This window comes from Dendropsophus ebraccatus, chromosome 4, assembly GCF_027789765.1.
Source record: "Dendropsophus ebraccatus isolate aDenEbr1 chromosome 4, aDenEbr1.pat, whole genome shotgun sequence".
NCBI lineage: Eukaryota > Metazoa > Chordata > Amphibia > Anura > Hylidae > Dendropsophus > Dendropsophus ebraccatus.
This window is the reverse complement of record NC_091457.1, coordinates 80,273,873-80,294,480: the sequence shown is the minus strand read 5'-3', so window position 1 is coordinate 80,294,480 and position 20,608 is coordinate 80,273,873. Positions and strand designations below refer to the sequence as shown.

The following is a 20,608-nucleotide window of genomic DNA, read 5'->3' as shown; positions in this document are numbered from 1 at the left end:
TAATAAGAAAATTGTAACTTACTGGAATAGGGGGGAAAAAAAATTTAGACTTTACAGGGGGATCCAGATGGCCGCAAAAAAAACTAAAAACACAAGAGTACCAACATGTGGCAAATAAAATGTCTGCACAAGTATTAGGAGACTGCCTGCTAAGCCCAAACCAAGACGGAAGGTGAAGGGGGACGCTTGGTATAGCAGCCGGTCTCTTTTTTTGCATTTTTATGCTGCTGATCCAAGCTTATTTTCCTTTCTTGTGAATGTGTAAAAACCATTACAATGTCCATCTACAGGCCTGCAGCCTTCAAGTTCATTGCGGCAGAGAGGGGAAATCATCCGCAACTAAGGCCTTTCCCAAGAATGGCAGAGCAGGCATCCCTTCCCTCATTATTTACAGAATAATTTCATTTGGGAAGTGACACCCCTTTGCCATCTCCTTAGCAGGCACAGCAAACCTATAAATGATTAAGAAATTAGCAGCTGCATCTAGGAAAAAAAAAAAAAATCAGATACTGTATAGTCAGCTCCTTTACATCTGTGCAGTCTACATACTGAAAGTCATGGTTTCAGTACCATACATGTGACATCTACATACCATCCAGTAGAACATAAGATCCAGGACAAGCTCTTCTAGAGCAGACCTTCTCTGTAGCATTCACTATTTCCCTGCTCTATAATCAATACAACCAGTGTGAGGCACATTTACCTGGGCACAGCTCATCGCAAGAGAATAACAGTAGTAATTTACACAGAAGTTACTATCAGGTGCCAAGTGGCAGATTTTGGAGCTCACTTTAGATAGATGCTGCAGAACTAGCACTTTTTGAGGGGCATTAAGTATCCAGAAGAAAGTGCGAGCAAATGAAGGGAGCAGCGATTTATCCCCAGGATTTTACAATTTAATAGTACTCTAAAAACAAGCGCTTCTCTTCATTCTGGAGAGAAAAACAGAAAGAATAAGAAAGGAGCCTGGAGGGCAGTTGTTGAAGGTGTGAGCGGAAACATGTCTGCAGGAATGTACAAAGGAGAAAAGGGGGAAGGGAAAGAACACAAAAAAATAATCCCATGAGATCCAGCCTGGGAAAATCAACTAACTCCCGGCAGGAAAGGTGAGGGTTGAAGGAGGCCAGGCTGCTCCCTCTTGTGTTGAGGAAGAGAGAGGCAGCAGTGTTTTTGCCTTGCTTTCATTGCTTCACTCGGTTGCAGAATGTCCCTCAACCATTTCAGCTACCCCAAGGCCCAAAGTGCAATCGTTGGCAATCCAAGGGCAGAGGCTCCAGCCCAGAGTTCCTTCATCTTGGGTGGGGGGGATGGTGAGAGTAGACTCAGCGCCATCTTATTGCCAGGACTGAGGAGGAAAGTTGCTCACTTCAGCAAGGTCCTGCATAGCTGAGCCCTTATGATTATACGTCAGCTTGATCCGCATGCGTAGCTGTTGCTGCAAATAAAGAAAAAGAGTAAGTTTATATTTGTTTTCAAATTAAATTTAACCCTTTGAGGACCAGGCCCAAAATGACCCAGTGGACCGCGCAAATTTTGATCTTAGTGTTTTCGTTTTTCCCTCCTCCCCTTCTAAGAGCTCCAGCACTTTCAGTTTTCTATCTACAAGCCATGTAAGTGCTTGTTTGTTACAGGAATAGTTGTACTTTGTAATGGCGTCATTCATTTTACCATAACATGTATGATGGAATTCCAAATATATTATTAGATATAAATTGGTGAAATCGTAAAAAAGAATGCAATATGGTAACGTTTGGGGGGTTCCTGTGTCTACGTAATGCACTATATGGTAACAGCGACATGACACTATTATTCTATAGGTCAGCCCGAACACAACCATATGCAGGTTACACAGATTCTCTAATGTTATATATGTATTTTTTTTATGAAATCCTTTTTTTTGGCAATTAAATATTAATAAAATGGGCCTATTGTGACGCTTATAACGGTTTTATTTTTTCACCTACGGGGCTGTATGGGGTGTCATTTTTTCCGCCATGATCTCTAGTTTTTATTAATATTTTATTCTTATTTTATTCTTATTTGTGAAGATCGGACATTTTGATCACTTTTTATTGATTTTTTTTAAATATATAATGTAACATAAAATCGGTAATCTGCGCACTTTTTCCCCTGTTTTCGTGTACGCCGTTGACCGATCACAATGATGCTTGTTATATTTTAATAGATCGGACAATTACGCACGCTACGGTATATTATACGTTTATCTATTTATTTATTTTTATATGTTTTATTTATATAATGGGAAAGGGGGGTGATTTCAACTTTTATTGGGGGAGGGGTTTTGGGGTAGTGTAATAGTGTTTTGAACTTTTTTCTTTTTTACACTTTTGAAGTCCCTTTAGGGGACTTTTACATACACTACTTGGATTTTTACACTGACCATTGCTATGCCATAGGCATAGCATTGATCAGTGTTATTGGCGATCTGCTCATTGAGCCTGCCTGTGCAGGCTCAGTGTAGCAGATCGCCGATCGGACCGCACGGAGGCAGGTGAGAGACCTCCGGCGGTCCGTTTCAACGATCGGGACCCCCGCAGTCACACTGCGGGGGTCCCGATCGGTAAGTGACAGAGCGGCGGCGTTTAAGGGGCTAATGACACGCGGCAGCACGATCGCTGCAGTGTGTCATTACCGGTGAGGTCCTGGCTGCTGATTGCAGCCGGCCCCCACCTGCTATGAAGTGCGCTCCGCTCCGGAGCATGCTTCATAGCCGGAGAAACACCCAGGACGTAAAGTTACGTCATGGGTCGTCTGGGGACAGACTTCCATGACGTATCCCTACGTCCAGGGTCGTCTAGGGGTTAAAGACTACTGTTTAAGTTTCAGCAAATAGAAGTTATTCTTTTATATAATAAGGAGTTATAACATACTTTCAGTATATCTCCCTGTTGATTTTCAAGATCTCTGCTAACAGTCATTTAGTAGAAACCTAGTTTACTTCTAGTGGATATACATCTCTCCTGTTCATGCAGTTACCCTTTCAGATGCTTCTTTCAGTTATCAGAGCTGTTTCATGTAACCAGCCAGACCTTTCTGATTATCACATGACAGATTAGTGTGCACTGGTAACAAACAATTAAAGCGTCCCTGCCATTAAAAAAATAAAATAATAACTTTTGACAAAAGTTTGATCACTCAAAGTCCAGACACTCACCACTTTCTAGAAATAGCTTGGAGAAACCCTTGGTTCTTCACTCTATCTCACTGCATGAGACAAGCTCCATTATAATTTGGAGAATAGTCTTGTGCAATGAAATGAAGATCACAGGGAGCAAAGTGCACAACCAATTGCTTCTCCTAGCTATATCTAGAGATTATTGAGGGTCTGGACACTCAGACTTGACTGATCCAAATTTTTGACATGCCAAAAGTCCCCCCCCCCTATAACGACAGAGACTTGAAGATTAATATTTAACCCCTTCCCGTCAGTAATCTGTATATATACATTCCTACTGCACATACCCCATGCAGGAGTGTATATATACGTTCCTGCACTGACGGGGTTACTGATGTGTGTGGGACCGCTGCAGTGAGAGCGGTCCCACACACATCAGTGTGTCCAGGGCCGGAGGTTAAAGAGGCAGCTGCGTTTCATTAAACCCTTAAATGCCGCGATCTGTAGCGATCGCGGTGTTTAAGGAACTCAGTGGCGGAACAAGCTTACCTCCGTCCTGTCGGATCGGCGATCCATGTATAGAGTCTGCTCTCAGGCAGGCTCAATACATAGGTCGCCGATAACACTGATCTATACTATGGCATAGCATAGATAAGTACATGAAATCTATTGATTGCATGTTTTACAGTGCTAAAAAGTGTAAAAAAAAAAAAAAAGTTTAATAAAAAAGTTTTTTTTAAAGTATTAAAAAAAAAATCCTTATAACCCCCCTCCCAATAAAAGTTTAAAATACCCCCTTGCCCATTATAAAAAAAATATAAACATATTACATATCAGAGCGTGCGGAATTGTCTGATTAAAATATAACATTGTTGTTCCCGCACGGTGAACAGCATAAACGGAAAAAAAAAAACACACCAGGATTGTTGATTTTAATAAATTATATATCAGGAAAAAAATTGTATAAAAAGCGATCAAAAATTTTCTGTTACACAAATATGATATTAATAAAAAAATGACACCCCAACCAGCCCTGTAAGTGGAAAAATAAAAGCGCTATGGCTCTTTGAAGGTGGGGAGGAACATTTCATCAATCTCACCCAGACTTTTGTGCATCAAAGGGCTCTGTCTTGAAGGGGTTAAAGGTGTTATCCACTTAAGAGCTAAAAAAAAAAAATGATATGCTAGCTGGTCTTACTCAACAAGCCCCCCTTGAGTATTCTGAGATGTCTCCTGTCTTTCTATTTGCTGCCATTCCTGAGTTACAAGTTTTTCTAAAAGCCGATCTATATACATCCATCTCCCTGATTGGTCCGTTTACATACTTATCTTTCTTTCCTGACCACTGCTGTCATTACTATTGCACAGTAAACACAGTACTATTTTTTTCACTTATTTTGCATCACATCACCCCAGTATGTATTCCATACTAGCTGATGATGTAGCAGAGTGACGTGTGCATGGTGTAGCTATCTGCTGTATATTAGGCATCTGTTTACTGGGGGTGTAGTCTAAGGGGCCTATTCCACGGGAGCGATACACGGCTGAATCGGCCCGATTCGGCCAATTATCGCTCGGTGGAATAGAGAGAATGATCAGCCGATGATCGTGTCATCGGCTGATTGTTCGTTTAGGTTCAAACCTAAAATCGTCGTTCGCCACCCGCACATCGCTACGGTGAAATAGCGGTGCGTGGCGGCGACAGACGATCCAAGCAGCATACTGTACATTACCTAGCAGGGCTTTTCCTCCGCTCCGTTTTCCTCCCCGAGTCAAGCGCGCAGCATCAACTCAGAAGCGGCCTGACTGAGCTGTCAGACCACTCAGCCAATCACAGGCTGATGCTGTGCCGCGGGACCCGGGGAGGAAGACGGAGCGCAGGAGATGCCCTGCTAGGTAATGTATGCTGCAAGGACATCGGTAACGATGTCCCTGCAGCCCTCGCTAAATTATCATCGGGGCCGTGGAATAGGCCCAGTAAACGAGCGCCAATCTAGCAGATCGGCGCTCGTTTACATTGTTGCTCGGCCCGTGGAATAGGGCCTAAATCTGCTTGCTGACTGTGAATGAAAATATTCTAGTTCTATCCAGACTCTAAGAACATCCATAACACTTACAATATACAGAGCTGAGACACAAAGACAGGTACATATGCCTACAATCACTGACCTCAAGCAGTGATAAAACTATAACTTTTCATATTACAGAAACCTAGGCTTAGGGACACATGCAAGTCTATGGAAGCAGCACAGGTGCATGGAAATGATGCAGATAATGTATCCTGGGGATCGGATTAACAAATCAATAGACAGCTAACCCAGCCCCCACAGAGTAGATCACATGTCCTGTGTCTACAAACAGAGGGGGGAAGAGGGAGCAGTGTGTTGTCAGAGTGAACACAGGAGAGGAATTTAGACATCTAGAGCGGATTAATATGATGCGGGAGGGGGGGGAAGGGAAAGGGTGCAAGATAGGTTATACATGTGTATTAGACATAGGGTGGTATTGGGAAGGGAGATTGTTTAGAATATTGTGTTTGTTACCCAGATAACCCATTTAAATGACACCTTGAAAACTGATGGGTTGGTACAGAAAATATATAGTAAAAGCGAAGTGCTATTTTTTTCAACATACAAACAATAGGCTTTATTTTCTGAAACTATCATACCGCTTTAAAAGGAACAGCGTCACTTGCATTTTAATATTTACCTTTTGGGGGTTCAGAACCTTAATGACCTGCGTGACACTACCAGCATTGAAGGGTGGAAGGACATTACTGCTCGGGGACAGGAGCTGAAGCTGGAACGTCTGAAATAAAAATAGACTGATAAGCGATTGTCCTTGGCCTAGGGCAAATACATAAAACAATGGCAATACTGTAACTGCTGCACCCACAGCAAGAGATACCTTTGGTACTGCTGCCTGGAACACATAGTCTGTCATCTCACTGTCTGTGCTGTTGTATGCTTGAGTTGTAATCACAGTCACACTGGCATTTGTGCTGGATCGTTCAAAGCTGAAGTCTATTTTCAGGCCATTCTTGTTGTAAGCAGTGATGGGTGGAATACCTACAGAGGAGGAAGAAATTTCTAAGAAACTGATACCAACAGGCCCTTCAATATATAAATACAGAGAGTAGGGACTCTGAACTACCTGATATTTCATTGAAGAGAGGCTGCACAGACAGTCCGTCTAGCAAGAGCTGGGGTGGAGGCATTTGAGGGAGCGGTGCTGGAGGAGCTGACAGAATAAGAAAAGAAATTAGTAAGAAACGCTTGCTACTATAATCACCAGTAAGACAAAGACTTATCAACTATTAATGACTACTCAAATTCAACACAAAAACTTGCATAGGGCAACAAATCATAAGACCTAAATAATAAGCTAAATGCCCAAATAAGGTTTAGGAGGGAAGGGTTTTCATTAAGAAACTAACCACAAAAACATGGGGACATAATCTAAGGTTGGTTGGAAAGATCAGAAGCAATAGGAGAAAATATTATTTATAAGATAGTAGATGCTGGGAACACACTTCCAGCAGACGTGTTTGGCAAATCTACAGCTAAGTGAATGTAACTTCATCAGGGGTAATGGTTTGGATGTATGTACAAACAAACCCATTACCCCTGACGAAGTCACGTGATGTGATGATACGCGTAGGGTGTGCAGTCCGGAGCCCCATCTCAGAGTGTGGTGCTATTTATTCTGTTGGATGACTAATAGATGCATGGTTTTCTCTGTGAATTGATTATTTACTTCTTCTTTATATATTCATGTGAGCACATGCACTTTCAAGACATCTGCACATAAGGTCTTTAGTTTACAACACAGGGATGGTATAATATAGTATACAGGGCAGGGCCGCTTTAACCTGGGTGCATATGGTGCACGTGCACCGGGCCCCCTAATCCAGATCACATGACAGGGGCCCCCCGGCTGAGTCACCACAAATTTTCATCCCCCAACCACCTAATGAGCCGGGACGCCTGACTGCGTGTGATGTCACCCGGCCCGGCACCTGATTGGATGCGCAGCGCGCGCATCGCACGGCCGGCCGCAGCGGCGCCACTCTACTTTCCCGCCTCCCCTGCAATTCTGTCTGCGCAGTCAGTGAGGAGAAGGGGGAGCTGGTGGTGGTCGGGAAGGAGGAGGAGCCTGTGTGCTGTGGTGCCCGGGCTGTAGCTACTTCCTGTGAGTCCGGGTCATCCTGCACTACATGCTCTGCTGGCCCTGTTTGCGGGGGAGCCCAGGAGGCACTGCAGAAGCATCCAGCCTCTCCCCAGGCTGAGTGTGTGGAGGCACTATGAATGTAAGTAGCAGCGAGGTGGGGGTGTATGGAGAAGGGGAGGGAAGAATAGAAGCTGGGGGCCCACTGACAGAGGATTTGCCCACCGGACCAGTCCGGGGTATGTCCAGATAAGCCCCGCCCCCTGACTTTAGGCCTCGCCCCTGGAACGGACCGTGGGTAGTATTCTGACTGACTGCCATTCAGAAGTCACCCAGCTTTCCTGCATCTTATATTGTTGTGAGTATCACTGAGGCCACCCAGCTTTCCCAGGATCATATCCTCAGTATGAGGGGGGTCACTGGGGGACACAAGACCTTACAGACTAGGAGGACTGAGTCAGTCCTCCTAGTCTGTAAGCTGCTGTGCCCCCCCCAATCCTCCTAGTCTGTAAGCTGCTGTGCCCCCCAGTCCTCCTAGTCTGTAAGCTGCTGTCCCCCCCCAATCCTCCTAGTTTGTAAGATGCTGCCCCCCCCAATCCTCCTAGTCTGTAAACTGCTGCCCCCCCCAATCCTCCTAGTCTGTAAGCTGCTGTGCCCCCCAGTCCTCCTAGTCTGTAAGCTGCTGTCCCCCCCCCCAATCCTCCTAGTCTGTAAACTCCTATGTCCCCCCAGTCGTCCTTCTAGTCTGTAAGCTCCTATGTCCCCCCCAGTCCTCCTAGTCTGTAAACTCCTGTGTCCCCCCAGTCCTCCTAGTGTGTAAGCTCCTGTGTCCCCCCAGTCCTCCTCCTAGTCTGTAAGCTCCTGTGTCCCCCCCAGTCCTCCTCCTAGTCTGTAAGCTCCTGTGTCCCCCCAGTCCTCCTAGTCTGTAAGCACCTATGTCCCCCCCCAGTCCTCCTAGTCTGTAAGCTCCTGCCCCCCCAGTCCTCCTAGTCTGTAAGCTCCTGCCCCCCCAGTCCTCCTAGTCTGTAAACTCCTGTGTCCCCCAGTCCTCCTAGTCTGTAAACTCCTGTGTCCCCCCAGTCCTCCTCCTAGTCTGTAAGCTCCTATGTCCCCCCCCAGTCCTCCTCCTAGTCTGTAAGCTCCTGGGTGCCCCAGTCCTCCTCCTAGTCTGTAAGCTCCTGTCCCCCCCCCCCAGTCCTCCTCCTACAGACTAGGAGGAGGACTGGGGGTACACAAGAGCTTACACACTAGAAGGAGGACTGGGGCACAGCTTACACACATATACTTCCTGGGGGGGGGGGGGGGGGGTCCTTATTAGTTCACCAATCCCTACAGTGGGAACCTGTCAAAGCTAGAAACTGTTTCAGTGGTGATATTAGGTATGTACGTGCCCCCACTAGCTTAACTCTCCATTATTCATAAAGATTTAGGGGTATTGTACCTGACATAGGAATGCTCCCCGACCATACTCCGTTTTTATAACTTGTGATAAAACCTGATGCACTGAGTATAATGCCCCAGTGATAATACCTGATAAATATAATTCAGTTAACCTTTATAAGGAGAGGGGGCCCACTCTTGAGGTCTGTGCACTGGGCCCACCAGTGTATTAAAACGGCCCTGATACAGGGCTCTGATTGGGTATTGTGTTTGGGGCATATTACTGATGGATCCTCCTTGTTATGGTTTACCCTTATTGGGCTTTTAGGTGTTTTTAAATTGTATGTTCATTTGCAATGTGGTTTTTGATGTGGGTAAAAAATAAAAGGTGTTATCGATTTTTGATGTAATCTGTGTGGGTGCGCCAGTTATTGTTTCTCTGTCTTTTTGGTATAAAACAACTATTGATGTCACACTCTGAAGTAGAAAGCCCCCTTAGTACAGTCTTCCCCTTTTTAAACACTGACCTCCAAGATTTAGATCGCCCAGTAAATCTAGAAGTTCTCCTCCTACAGTGGACTGTTTCGGAGGTGGTGCAGTAGGTATAACCAGCTGAATATCATTTCCTCCTAACAGATCTAATAAATCGTTGGCCTGTAAAAAAAAAAGAAGAGGAAAAACAGATGTATTTTCAAAAATAAAAAATCTTCTGAGTCTGGATGACTCAGCAGCAGCTGGAATTTTATCACCAGCTGTTCACCTTTCCTGCAAAGTCCTCATATAATAATTTGCAGGGCCTCACCAAAAGGCAGCTAATCTCCAAGCTGAAGCTAGAGAAAAAATACACACATTCATTTCAACTGAGAGGAAAGTGTAAGCATAAGTTAACCTCCAAATGCAAAGCAAAAACATGCAAAAAAACAAAACAGAATTGTGAGTCTGAGTGCTGGGGCCCCAGTGAATGCTCCAATCAACTTAGTGTAATAAAGACAGTGGCTACAGCACTCAGCTACCACAATGCCACCATGTGTGTCTGATCCCCTATACAATAAACCAGGGGCATGCAGAACCCCAAGTCTTATGGTCAGAGATAGTCTCAGACATTTATAAGCTATCCTGCAGATAGCAGTTTGCACATTTGCATCTGAACAAACCATAACTCTTAAAACAATGTCCTTTGGACAAATAAGACCAGTGTGGAAATGTCTGGTTGTAACGCACAGCATCATGTTTAATGACAACCATATACAACATATGAACAAAGACACCCCACACTGACTGTCTAGCACGGCGGTAGTAGCCACCAGACCCAAGCATCTAGCGGTTATTGAATTGACCTTGGATTGACTGAGATTGGGTCATACAACAGAATGGTGGAAAAAGAAAATAATCAAGGCGTTGCAATAGTCTAGTAAGAGTCCACACCTAACCCCAGTTGAAATGCTGTAGTTAAAGCATAAAGTGGTTCTCAGATTAAAACGTACCTGTAAGAGATTGCGGGGGATCCGACCTCTGTACCTCCAGCAATCTCCAGGTCAGCCCCCGACTCTTTTGTTTTGAATACTGACACGACTGGGCATGTGACCTACAGCAGTATTAATACTCTATGTAGCCCCCCGAAAACAGAGAAGAATGGAATCTGCTAGAGAAAGCAGAGTACAGCACTCCACTCTTTTCAGCAGCTCCAGCAGAGAATGAATAGAGCCACGGGTCACACGCCGACCCCTGTGTGTATTTAAAACAGAGGATCCAGGGGCCAATCTGGAGTTTGCTGGGGGGTGGGGTGGGGGTGTAAAGAGGTTAGGACCTCCAGCAATATAGTCCACTATCGTGCTGTGCAAAAAGAAATGCCCACAGACATGTAAAGAAGAGTGGGACAATGTTTCTTCAGAAAAATGTCATACAAAAACCATTGTTTTAAACTTACAGCTGCTAAAGGTGGTCTATGCGCTAGTGGTTTATGGGGTGTACTAAGGTTTTCACACATGGCTTTTCCATGGCTTCAAACATACATGTCCCCAGCTGAATACTGATGCATTGGACTTTTTCCGCGGCTATGGTAAATGCTAACCTTTCAATTAACTGTGACAAATTTATCAACTCTGTTACATACAGAGCACAAATGTTACCTGGCTGGCTGGCGGTTGGGTAGAAGGAATTGGTTTAGTATCTATGATTCCAGGTTCTGCTTCTCCATTAGTTTGAGCTATGTCTGTTGGGCCATTTATCATGCTCTTCTCCATTACAGGCATCCTCTCTAGAAGTGCAGACCTAGAAAAAAGCAGGCATTAGAATTCTCTGAAAAGTATTCTGGATATGGGTTATAAACACAAACCAAACATCATTCAAGTCTTCTCACCTCATGTGGTCGTATTTCTTGAATAGAGCATTATATTCCACAGCTCTTTGCTGAAGTTCAACATCAATGCTGCTGCCATAGATAGAAACTACTTTCTTTATGCGGCTGCAAAAACAAAGTGAAGAAAAAGTAAGCTACTGTAGTATTTGTACAGCTCAGCGCAGAATATTGGTACTTACTTGACAGTGTTATTGAACCTAGTGGAGTTTTTCATAATGGCAGTCAGAGCAAAGCCTCGTGTGACTGATGTAGACATGTTAGAAATAAGGATACTCTCTAGAATGTCCAGAACCTCATCTTCTGTCACCTGTGTAGAATCAAAAGCTCATTTAAAAGTTTGATTAGTCACCTACACATATGATTTGCCTTATCTTAAATATTCTGTACCTGAATAGGTTCCTCCTCTTCACATTGTCCCGATACCAAAAGATCTCCATACTCTCCTATACACCAGGATGCCACCTGGACCAGAGGTTGCTGTGGAGGAAAAAGGGAAATGTAGAAATGAACAATGTAAAAGAGAAAAAAAAAATACTTTTGAAACCAGTGCCACTTAGTGGTCACACTATGAACTGCATGTGCTAAAGAAAAAAAATGTTTATTTAATTATAACAAAGAATGATTACTTAAAGTGTATGGGGCAGATATGAGAATAATTTTCTACTGCAGTTTTGCAGTTTTAACCCCATCTGGACCAGACAAATTTTAAACATTTCAAGATTTGAATATTGTTACGAATAGTAGCTCCAGTGTTCGAATTTTTATATATTGTGTCATTTTTTATTGAACTGTTTGTTTACATTGTTTGTCATATGTATACGCAAAACTTTTATACAAAAATTTCTGTTTTAACTGTGGATCGGACTACCTGACCAAAGATTTTTAATTACTCCTCCCAGGTGATCCATTAGAATTTATTAGAGATGAGGTCACTAGAGATGAGCAAACGCCAGAGTTGCATTTTTTTAGTCACATCTAGAGATGAGCGAACCTAAGTGTGCAGCAATTGACTACTGGTGGCTGAAGAAGTTGGATGCAGCCCTAGCGAGTCCCTTAAAGCATGGATACAGCTTACGGGTACAAACACACACAGCAGATACGCAGCAGATTTGATACTGTGTTCAGTTATTTAGATCTAATCTGCTGCATATCTGCTGCGTATCGCAGCAGTAAATACGCAGCGTATAAGCCGTGTGTGTTTGTACCCTACAGCTGTATTAATGTTTTCCTGGACTCCCTAAAACTGCACCTAACTTGTGCAGCCACCAGTAATCAAATGCCATACAGGCGTGTTGGGACGAACCAGTGGATGCTGGAGATTCGCTCATCTCTGGATGTGACTACAAAAATGCAATTCTGTCATTTAGTATTTTCATTTTGTTTACAACATTTACTGTGTTGGATGACACTAAGGAACTTTCATAAGGAATCATTGGATTGTTTATACTGATCTATATCAATTATACTGGTGGTCTGCTAGCAGACACTGGCTGAGCCAGACACTATTAGCAGAGTCAGTTCGGCAGCTACAAAGGGTTGCTTAAAAGACTAATTCGGCTGATAATCAGCCAGCCTAAAAAGTGCCAGCGGGAGCGCACATCTCGGCTGTTTAATTAGTTTCGCCAGGTAAAGGAATTGCAAAGGAGCGCTGATCATCATTCATTTATGGACGTAGATGGCCAAAGATTGTTTAACGTTAAGGGTACAAACACACACAGCAGATACGCAGCAGATTTGATACTGTGTTCAGTTATTTAGATCTAATCTGCTGCGTATCACAGCAGTAAATACGCAGCGTATAAGCAGTGTGTGTTTGTACCCTAAAGGACACTAAATACAGGCCAACAGCTGCAGGACCAACCGATCGACACCCCGCAAGCACACTGCAAGGGTGCTAATCACACGACAGGTGAGGCATTTGGACATTTAAATGCTGTGATTGCCATTGGTTACTCAACAAGCCCCTTCACCTGCCTAACTCATTAATAAAATTAAACAGTCAGGAAGGAGTTACTGCAGCAGTAGCAGCAACTAACCCATTTGCTTCCCCATTGACTTGGGGAAGTAAAAGTCTGACACAAATAAACAGTTAGTGCAGTCATGGATTTCAATAACATTAGCATATTCTGCTCCCAAATCCTCAGAACATATTTTACAACAAGGAGGCTGCATGAACATGTTCTGTGAAAAGTCTGTATATACAGACTTATTCTACATCTGCAGGGTCACGGCCACTTACCTGAGAAATGTCATCCAGAATAGCTTTATAGAGTTTCTGTACAGTGTATTCATGCATTTCATTGCTATTAGTGATCAGTTGAATTAAATTAGGTACTGCATCGTCCCGTACGTAACTTCCAGCCTACACAAAAAAGGACAAAAATTAGACTAATTCTTTCACTAATCCAGAGACAGTTTCCCCAAACAGAAAACAACAGCGGTCCAAAATAAAATAGTAACACCGACAATTTTCCCCTGAGCTTCTAATACTTACAGTAGTGAGGACTCTCATAATAGTATCTATGTGCCACCGCTTTGAAGGAGCATATCTATAAGAAAAACAAATTAAAATAATCTAATGCATTACATTCAGCTATGGTTTTGGGGTATGTTTCTGGGCAGAGATAATCTTCACCCCACAGTCCCTCAGGTAGTACTTACTTTTCTGCTGCTAAGAAGATGCCTGATGCACAATCGGCTTTAAATTCAGGTTCACAGGAGTCAAGGAAATAAAGCAGCTCCTTCATCATTCCCCGGATGTTGTTGCCGTTCACTAATGCAAAGCTTAATTCCATGGCTCTTCTAAAATGCAAGGGAGTTTACCAAACAAAGGGTCAGGAACATTTCCAAGAGAATAAAAGCAGTTACATATATATTTTATTGCTTGAGATGTTTGGTCAGATTATTGATATCAGCATTTAAGCTCAGCCGATGGATCACTCAGTAATCATCATATAACAATCCTAGCACAAAATCTGATCAGAAGTGATAAAGGATCCCCTGATCAGTCAGTGGCATAATGCTTAGCTACTGGAGTAGATATCCAATAATCAGGAGTATCATGAATACAATCAGCTATTCTTACCTCTTAATGGAGACATCCAAGTCTTTCAGACAGTCAACAATGGTGCTGCGATGTCTCTGTACTGCATTGTGGTCCGTCTGTACAGTTTTAAGTAGAGATGTCAAAGCAACATAGCTGTAACCAAAAACAAGATGCTGTGACAAACAAAGTAATTTCAAATGCTTTCAATTGTCTACAACAAGTGTGCTATGAATTCTTTGGAGAATATGAAGACAGAAGTACTCACCGAATATTCTTGTCGTTATTTAATAAGAACCGTCCAAGGATATTTATAGCTAAAACCTGTAGACAAAACAGAACGGTAAAAAAGGTTAGACCAAGACATACAAGCAAAAAAGCAAAGGATTTTTCGCATTACTTTATCAGTGCATTTGTTGGAAAGGCCTAACACTAGAAGGCCCAATCTTTCTTGATTCTAATATCCCTCGCTACTCCCATGCACAAAACTATGACAAAGCTCCAATTCAACAACACATAGAAAACGGAAAAGGAGCTGCAGTGCTTAACTAGACATACAGCTTCTTTATTCTGAGGAAAGGTGGGGGAAAATGTTAGAAATGCTGCAGTGATTTTCAAGATACACACCCGTAGACCACTTTCTGATTTTATGTCCATGATTGTTAATACAGTCTCATATAGAATAGCGTTGCCAACATTTTTGCTGGTCTCTGTGTTTGTCGCAACCTAGAAAAGAAAACAATGCAGTATTAAAACTATACATTTGTACACCATATTTTTATATTTGCAGATGTGACACACTGAAGTGTTACTGTAATTTTAAAAAATATTCTTTACTTTTCCCCGAGACCTCCACCAATTGCTTGAACAAGAGAGAAGTGCTTATCTGAGCACTATTTCTCCCGCTTTCCAAAGGACCCAACTTTTGCAGAAGGGAGAAGGCGTGAAGAAACAGTGATCTGCTGAGTGTTTCCTCCTGTCCTTTTTAGCAATTGCTGGGGATCTAAACATCCAAGTCCCCACCAATGAAATAATCAAATAGTACCACTTTCAGACAACTCATGTATATAGCGAGATCCTGCACATTACTTCTGCTCGCAGTACATTTAGCAGCCACAATAAGAATCCTCTAGCCATACTGCTTGTGAAGAGTACATGACATAGGTTAAAGTAAGAAGTCGTAAAATGCACTTATTATTATTCCCCCCAAAATTATTTTTGCATTAATACATTGCTCACCTCTAGCTTTCCATCTTCCCAATATAAAGTTTTTATGGATTCTGCACACTTTTGCTGTTATCTAGATGCATTCACCCCCACGAATGCATAGAATCATCAAATCTCAGTCCAACCCAACACGCTCCCTGCTCCTGGCCCACACCCTCCGAGACGGCATCACGTGTCCTGCATCTCTTCAAAGGGCCGGGTTAGCGCTTCTAACCCAGTCCACTGAAGTGAGGGAAGACACTGATGGGGATGGCTGTTAAGAGAGGGAGACAGTGATCATTGCAGCTGTCACCCGTCACCCTCAGCCCCCCCAACCCCAGAGCACTGTTCCCCATTGACTGTGAATCACCGCTTACCCCCCCCACCCCCACGGCACTCACCCGCGGCAGCCACTCCCCCAAACACACCCACGGCACCGACCCCCGGGGCAGCCACAGAGCACTGTTCCCCCCTGACTGTCCCACTGCCCCGTCACACACCCACGGCTAGCAGCAGTACCCCCGTAACACCCCCCCCCCCCCCCCCCCTCACTCGCAGCACCCGACCATCCCTCAGCCATACCCCCCTGCCACGCTCTCACACGCGGCACCCGACCATCAATCAGCCATACCCCCCTGCCACGCTCTCACCCGCGGCAGCTGCAGCACACTGAAGGGGATGTCTGTTAGAGAGGGAGACAGCGATCAGCGCAGCTGTCACTGTCTCCCTCTCTCACAGCAGCCGTCACTGTCTCCTCCCCCCCCCCCCCCCCCCAGAGAACTGTTCCAGTCACTCACCCGTGGTTGCCAACAATACCCCCCGCCGCTCACCACCGCTCATCTGCCACCCGGCAAGTGCACAGTGTGGCGGCCGCCTATCCGCCTGCTCACCTGCGGCCGTCACACCCCCTTCACCCGGCAAGTGCACAGTGTGGCGCCCGCCTATCCCCCTGCTCACCCGCGGCCGCCACCGGTACCCCGCACCGCTCATCCGCCACCCCCCTGCTCACCCGCGGCCGTCACACCCCCCGGCAAGTGCAAAGCGTGGCCGCTCATCCAAGGCCCCACCCCAGCAAGTGCACAATGCGGCGCCCGCCTATCCCCCCCCCCCCCCCCCCCGGGCCGTCAAATACTTGAGTAACAGACTGCCATTCCTCACAACCGCCCAAAACCATGCGCTCTTAGCTCAGCCAAGCCCATATATGTTGTCAATGGGGAGAGTGGAAAGGATGCTGTCAGGCACCTGTGGTTACCTCACTTAAGAATAAGGTACTGAGTAAGAAAATCAAACCTAGCCATCTGTGGAAAAAATCAGGATACCTCCATGCACGTAAGAAAGTTGTTGACATGCACTTAAATGTGAGTGGATCCTAGCCAAAAGGTGGAATTTTTAAACTAAATATATTATGCCCATACAAAATTAAATGAATTTGAGCAGCCACACAATTCCGAAATTCTGGGAAACCAAGGGTGATATTGATTGAAACATGCGTGATCCCTTTCCATGAGGCATGTAGCAGTCATTTTTCTTTGTCCCCCTCATTGATAAAGCACCTACCATGACTGCATACACATAAGTTGGACTAAATGTGCATATTTTTGGTACAATGTTTTCTGTAACACCTAAAGAGCAAGCTATAATTCTGAAACAGCTATGCACCTGTGCCAAGATGTCATTCATTGCTTCACTTGAGTCATCATCATTTCGGCCAAGAATCCTGAGAAGTCGCAGTATCCGGACCTATGACAGAATAATGAAGAAATGTCAAAGATATCATAAGCTTCTCCTTTAAAATGAACTTATCAGTAAGTTAGGACACCTAACCTGTTGAGAGATCCTAATATAGTACATTGCAAAGAGGCACATGAGACCTTCACTACGGTGCTCTGTTTATATGTATTAACAGTTTTTATATTATGCCAATTGGAGCAATGGGTGCAGCACTTTATCCCCTGTACTAAAATAGCCACCCACTTCTGAGAACTCCCCTTGGCAGGCAGCATAGCTACAGAGGGGCAGTACTACTGTCCCGATACCAGGCATGTCCAAAGTCCGGCCCGCGGGCCATTTGCGGCCCGCGTTCCGAACTTTTACGGCCCCCCAGGTATCCGGCAGCAACACGCCACTCTAGTGCACAGAAAAGGAAAGCCGAAATCTCGCGATGTCCGAGATTTCGGCTTTCCTTTCCCGTGCACTAGAGCAGTGTTTTCCAACCAGTGTGCCGCGGGCGCCGTCCCCCTCACCTACTGGCCCGGACGTGCTCCTCCAATCAGGGGAGACAAGGAGCGTGGTGCGCCACGCACCACGCTCCCGGTCTTCCCTGATTGGAGGAGCACGTCCGGGCAAGTAGGTGAGGGGAACGGCGCCCGCGGCGAGCATCTCAAGGAAGGTGAGCAGGGATGGGGGAGAAACAGGAGAGAAGCAGGGGGGAGAGAAACATGGGGATGGGGGAGAAACAGGGGAGAGAAGCAGGGGGGAGAGAAACATGGGGATGGGGGAGAGAAACAGGGATATCCCTTTTGTGTTTATCGAAACAGGCCCAGGTTTCACACTGAGTGAGTATAAATACATTTAGAATCTATATTATTAACTATATGTATAATATGTCCTGTTTTAGTGTCATTTTGTGCCATTTTGGTTGGTGGTGTGCCCCGGGATTTTTTACGTATGAAAAGTGTGCCGTTTTCAATAACCTTTGTAAAAAAAAGTTTATTTGCATTCACTTTAATGGTCCAAAGAATGTCAAGCAAAATGGTCGTCCCCCGCACATGTTCACTTCATCAAATTTGGCACTCTTCGAAAAAAGTTTGGACATGCCTGCGATATACCAGACAGGCTAATTACCATAATAATTAAAGGGGTACTCCAGAGGAAATTTTTTTTTAAATCAACTAGTGTCAAAAAGTTACACAGATCTGTACATTACTTTTACTTAAAAACCTCAATACTTCCAGTACTTACCAGCTGCTGTATGTCCTGCAAGAAGTGGTATATATTCTTTCTAGTTTGACACAGTGCTCTCTGCAGGAACTGTAAAAAGCTGATTTTCTATGGGGATTTGCTACCACTCTGGACAGTTCTTGACACGGACAGAGGTGGCAGCAGAGAGCACTGTGTCAGACTGGAAATAATACACCCACTTCCTGCAGGACATTAAGCAGCCGATAAGTACTGAAAGACTTGAGATTTTTAAATAGAAGTAATATACAAAATCTGTAAAGTTTTTTACACCAGTTGATTTTAGAAAGATTTTTCTGTCAAGAGTACCCCTTTAATTAAATCTAGGATCTATCGGCATGTTAGGATGCCCTAAAATCATTTCCTACAACACGTGTCAAACTCGAGATCCTCCAGCTGTGGTAAAGCTAAGCTTTGCCTGCCCAGGCATGATGGGAATTGTAGTTTTGCAATAGCTCAAGGCCTGAAGTTGCTATGTAGCAGCTTTCAGCACACATTAAAGGGAACAGTACCTGTGAAGCGCAACATGAACGCTCACCTGTAAGAAAGGGTCACTGATGCCAGACACGTCGTGCTCAGGAGAATAGCCGGACATTATAAGATTCTTAAGAATACGAACTAGCTGAGGAACAAGCTGTGATACAGAAGATACAGAACAGTATTTAGCAGCACAGCATTATATACTCTCCCACTAGACGCAGACAAAATACTGCCACTGATCCACAAACTGGACACAATATTTACACCAATATATTGTAGGTTCTATAACTATGATGACCCCTGGAGGCAGAATTAGACAGCCCAGGTTGTGCTACAACATCACAAGCAGAGTTATAATCAATGGAAGGGAGATGTTTAGTCATAACATATTTAGGGAAGACTGTACTAATATGATTAGATAGGTGTCTGGGAACAAATAAGAATACAACTAATAAAGCTTACCTTCTCATTCTAACAAACAGCACGATCCCAAAAAGGCAGAGAGCAAAAGACAGGAAGCAGGTATTAGGAAGAGCGAACAGCAGATCCTGAGCCATGCTGTTCTTACATGATGTACAGGTATACAACATTACAAATATTACAAGCCAGAGACCCTCACATGTAGCATACAGCTACAGGAAATATTATTCAGATCTCTAATGGCAAATATGTAAATGTGAGTTATAAAATATCACTGCAGTCATTCTGAGCATTGGCCAACTAGGTAAAAGACAGTCATGCTTCAAGGTAACCTAGCAGCAGAGGAAAGGGTGGCTGCATGTACATTTAATATTTTGAAGTTTAGTAAATATTTAAATGATGGAGTTTGGTACAATTGGGAGCTACAGTCCTTTAGCCCTCAGTGATGCCACTCTAGGCTGCTGTTTACTGCAGAGCGCCAAATGATTATTCATCAGTAGGTGTTGTGTTGGAGCCGGTGGGCGAATCAGGGCTAAAGGGCCATCGCCCCCCAACTGCACCAAACGCTCTTGTTTGCGTATTTACAAAACATAAAGTTAATTATAAATACTGCAGCACCCAAACATACTAAGGCCATGTTCGCATACTGTATGAACATCGGTCATTGTTTTACCCAGCTGGGTCAAAAAACAGCAGACGTGTGGGATGTTCACCTGGCCAATACGGTAGTGCTTTAAACCAGGGGTCCCCAAACTACGGCCCGCGGGCCGCATGCGGCCCCCTGAGGCTATTTATCCGGCCCCCGCCGCACTTCCACACCGCCGCTGTAGTCATCCCCGGGCGGGCCGGTCCCCTCTCACTCTTGGAACCCCTCCGGTCAGTCGACGGAGGGATCCCCAAGCAGGTGCAGGGACGTCATCACTGCCCCTGCCGGAGGATCCCTCAGAGATCGTTTCCAGGTTACATCCGGGGCGGGAGGTCGGTGGTCCCTGCGGCGCTAAGATGGCAAGTGGCAGGGCAGACATCTCACACTGCTCTGGGATCTGCGGTCCGTTGCACTGCCCTCCGGGGGGAGATGTACAACGGACCGCAGATCCCGGAGCAGTGTGAGATGTCTGCCCTGCCGCCTGCCACCTCAGCGCCGCAGGGACCACCGACCTCCCGCCCCGGATGTAACCTGGAAACGATCCCTCCGGCAACTGACCGGCTAAAGAGGAGAGAAGAGGCCAGGAGAGATGAAGACAGTATTAGGGGAGTATAATTTTTTTTTTCTTTTGTAGCAATGCAGTGGGACATTGTAACTATATGGGGGACATTGCAGGGGGACAATATAACTATATGGAGGACATTGCAGGGGAACATTACTACTATATGGGGGACATTGCAGGGGACATTATTACTATATGGGGGACATTGCAAAGGGGGACATTATTACTATATAGAGAGCACAACAGGGAGC

At 44.8% G+C, this 20,608-nt stretch overlaps 1 protein-coding gene across 1 annotated transcript in view; it reads right to left on the bottom strand.

Annotated features, from left to right (window-relative positions):
• AP1G1 (adaptor related protein complex 1 subunit gamma 1) overlaps positions 1-20,608 on the bottom strand; it is a 34,315-nt gene continuing 13,707 nt past the window's right edge. The window contains exons 7-23 of the mRNA XM_069966136.1: positions 18,788-18,883; positions 16,951-17,031; positions 14,713-14,811; positions 14,354-14,409; positions 14,128-14,241; positions 13,704-13,844; positions 13,537-13,591; positions 13,282-13,404; positions 11,430-11,519; positions 11,222-11,349; positions 11,043-11,147; positions 10,813-10,954; positions 9,211-9,337; positions 6,290-6,376; positions 6,044-6,204; positions 5,846-5,944; positions 1-1,435 (exon numbers count right to left, since the gene is read on the bottom strand). Coding sequence (XP_069822237.1) covers positions 1,334-1,435; positions 5,846-5,944; positions 6,044-6,204; positions 6,290-6,376; positions 9,211-9,337; positions 10,813-10,954; positions 11,043-11,147; positions 11,222-11,349; positions 11,430-11,519; positions 13,282-13,404; positions 13,537-13,591; positions 13,704-13,844; positions 14,128-14,241; positions 14,354-14,409; positions 14,713-14,811; positions 16,951-17,031; positions 18,788-18,883 — 1,806 coding nt within the window. The 3' untranslated portion in view covers positions 1-1,333. The remainder of the gene's footprint in view (positions 1,436-5,845; positions 5,945-6,043; positions 6,205-6,289; positions 6,377-9,210; positions 9,338-10,812; positions 10,955-11,042; positions 11,148-11,221; positions 11,350-11,429; positions 11,520-13,281; positions 13,405-13,536; positions 13,592-13,703; positions 13,845-14,127; positions 14,242-14,353; positions 14,410-14,712; positions 14,812-16,950; positions 17,032-18,787; positions 18,884-20,608) is intronic.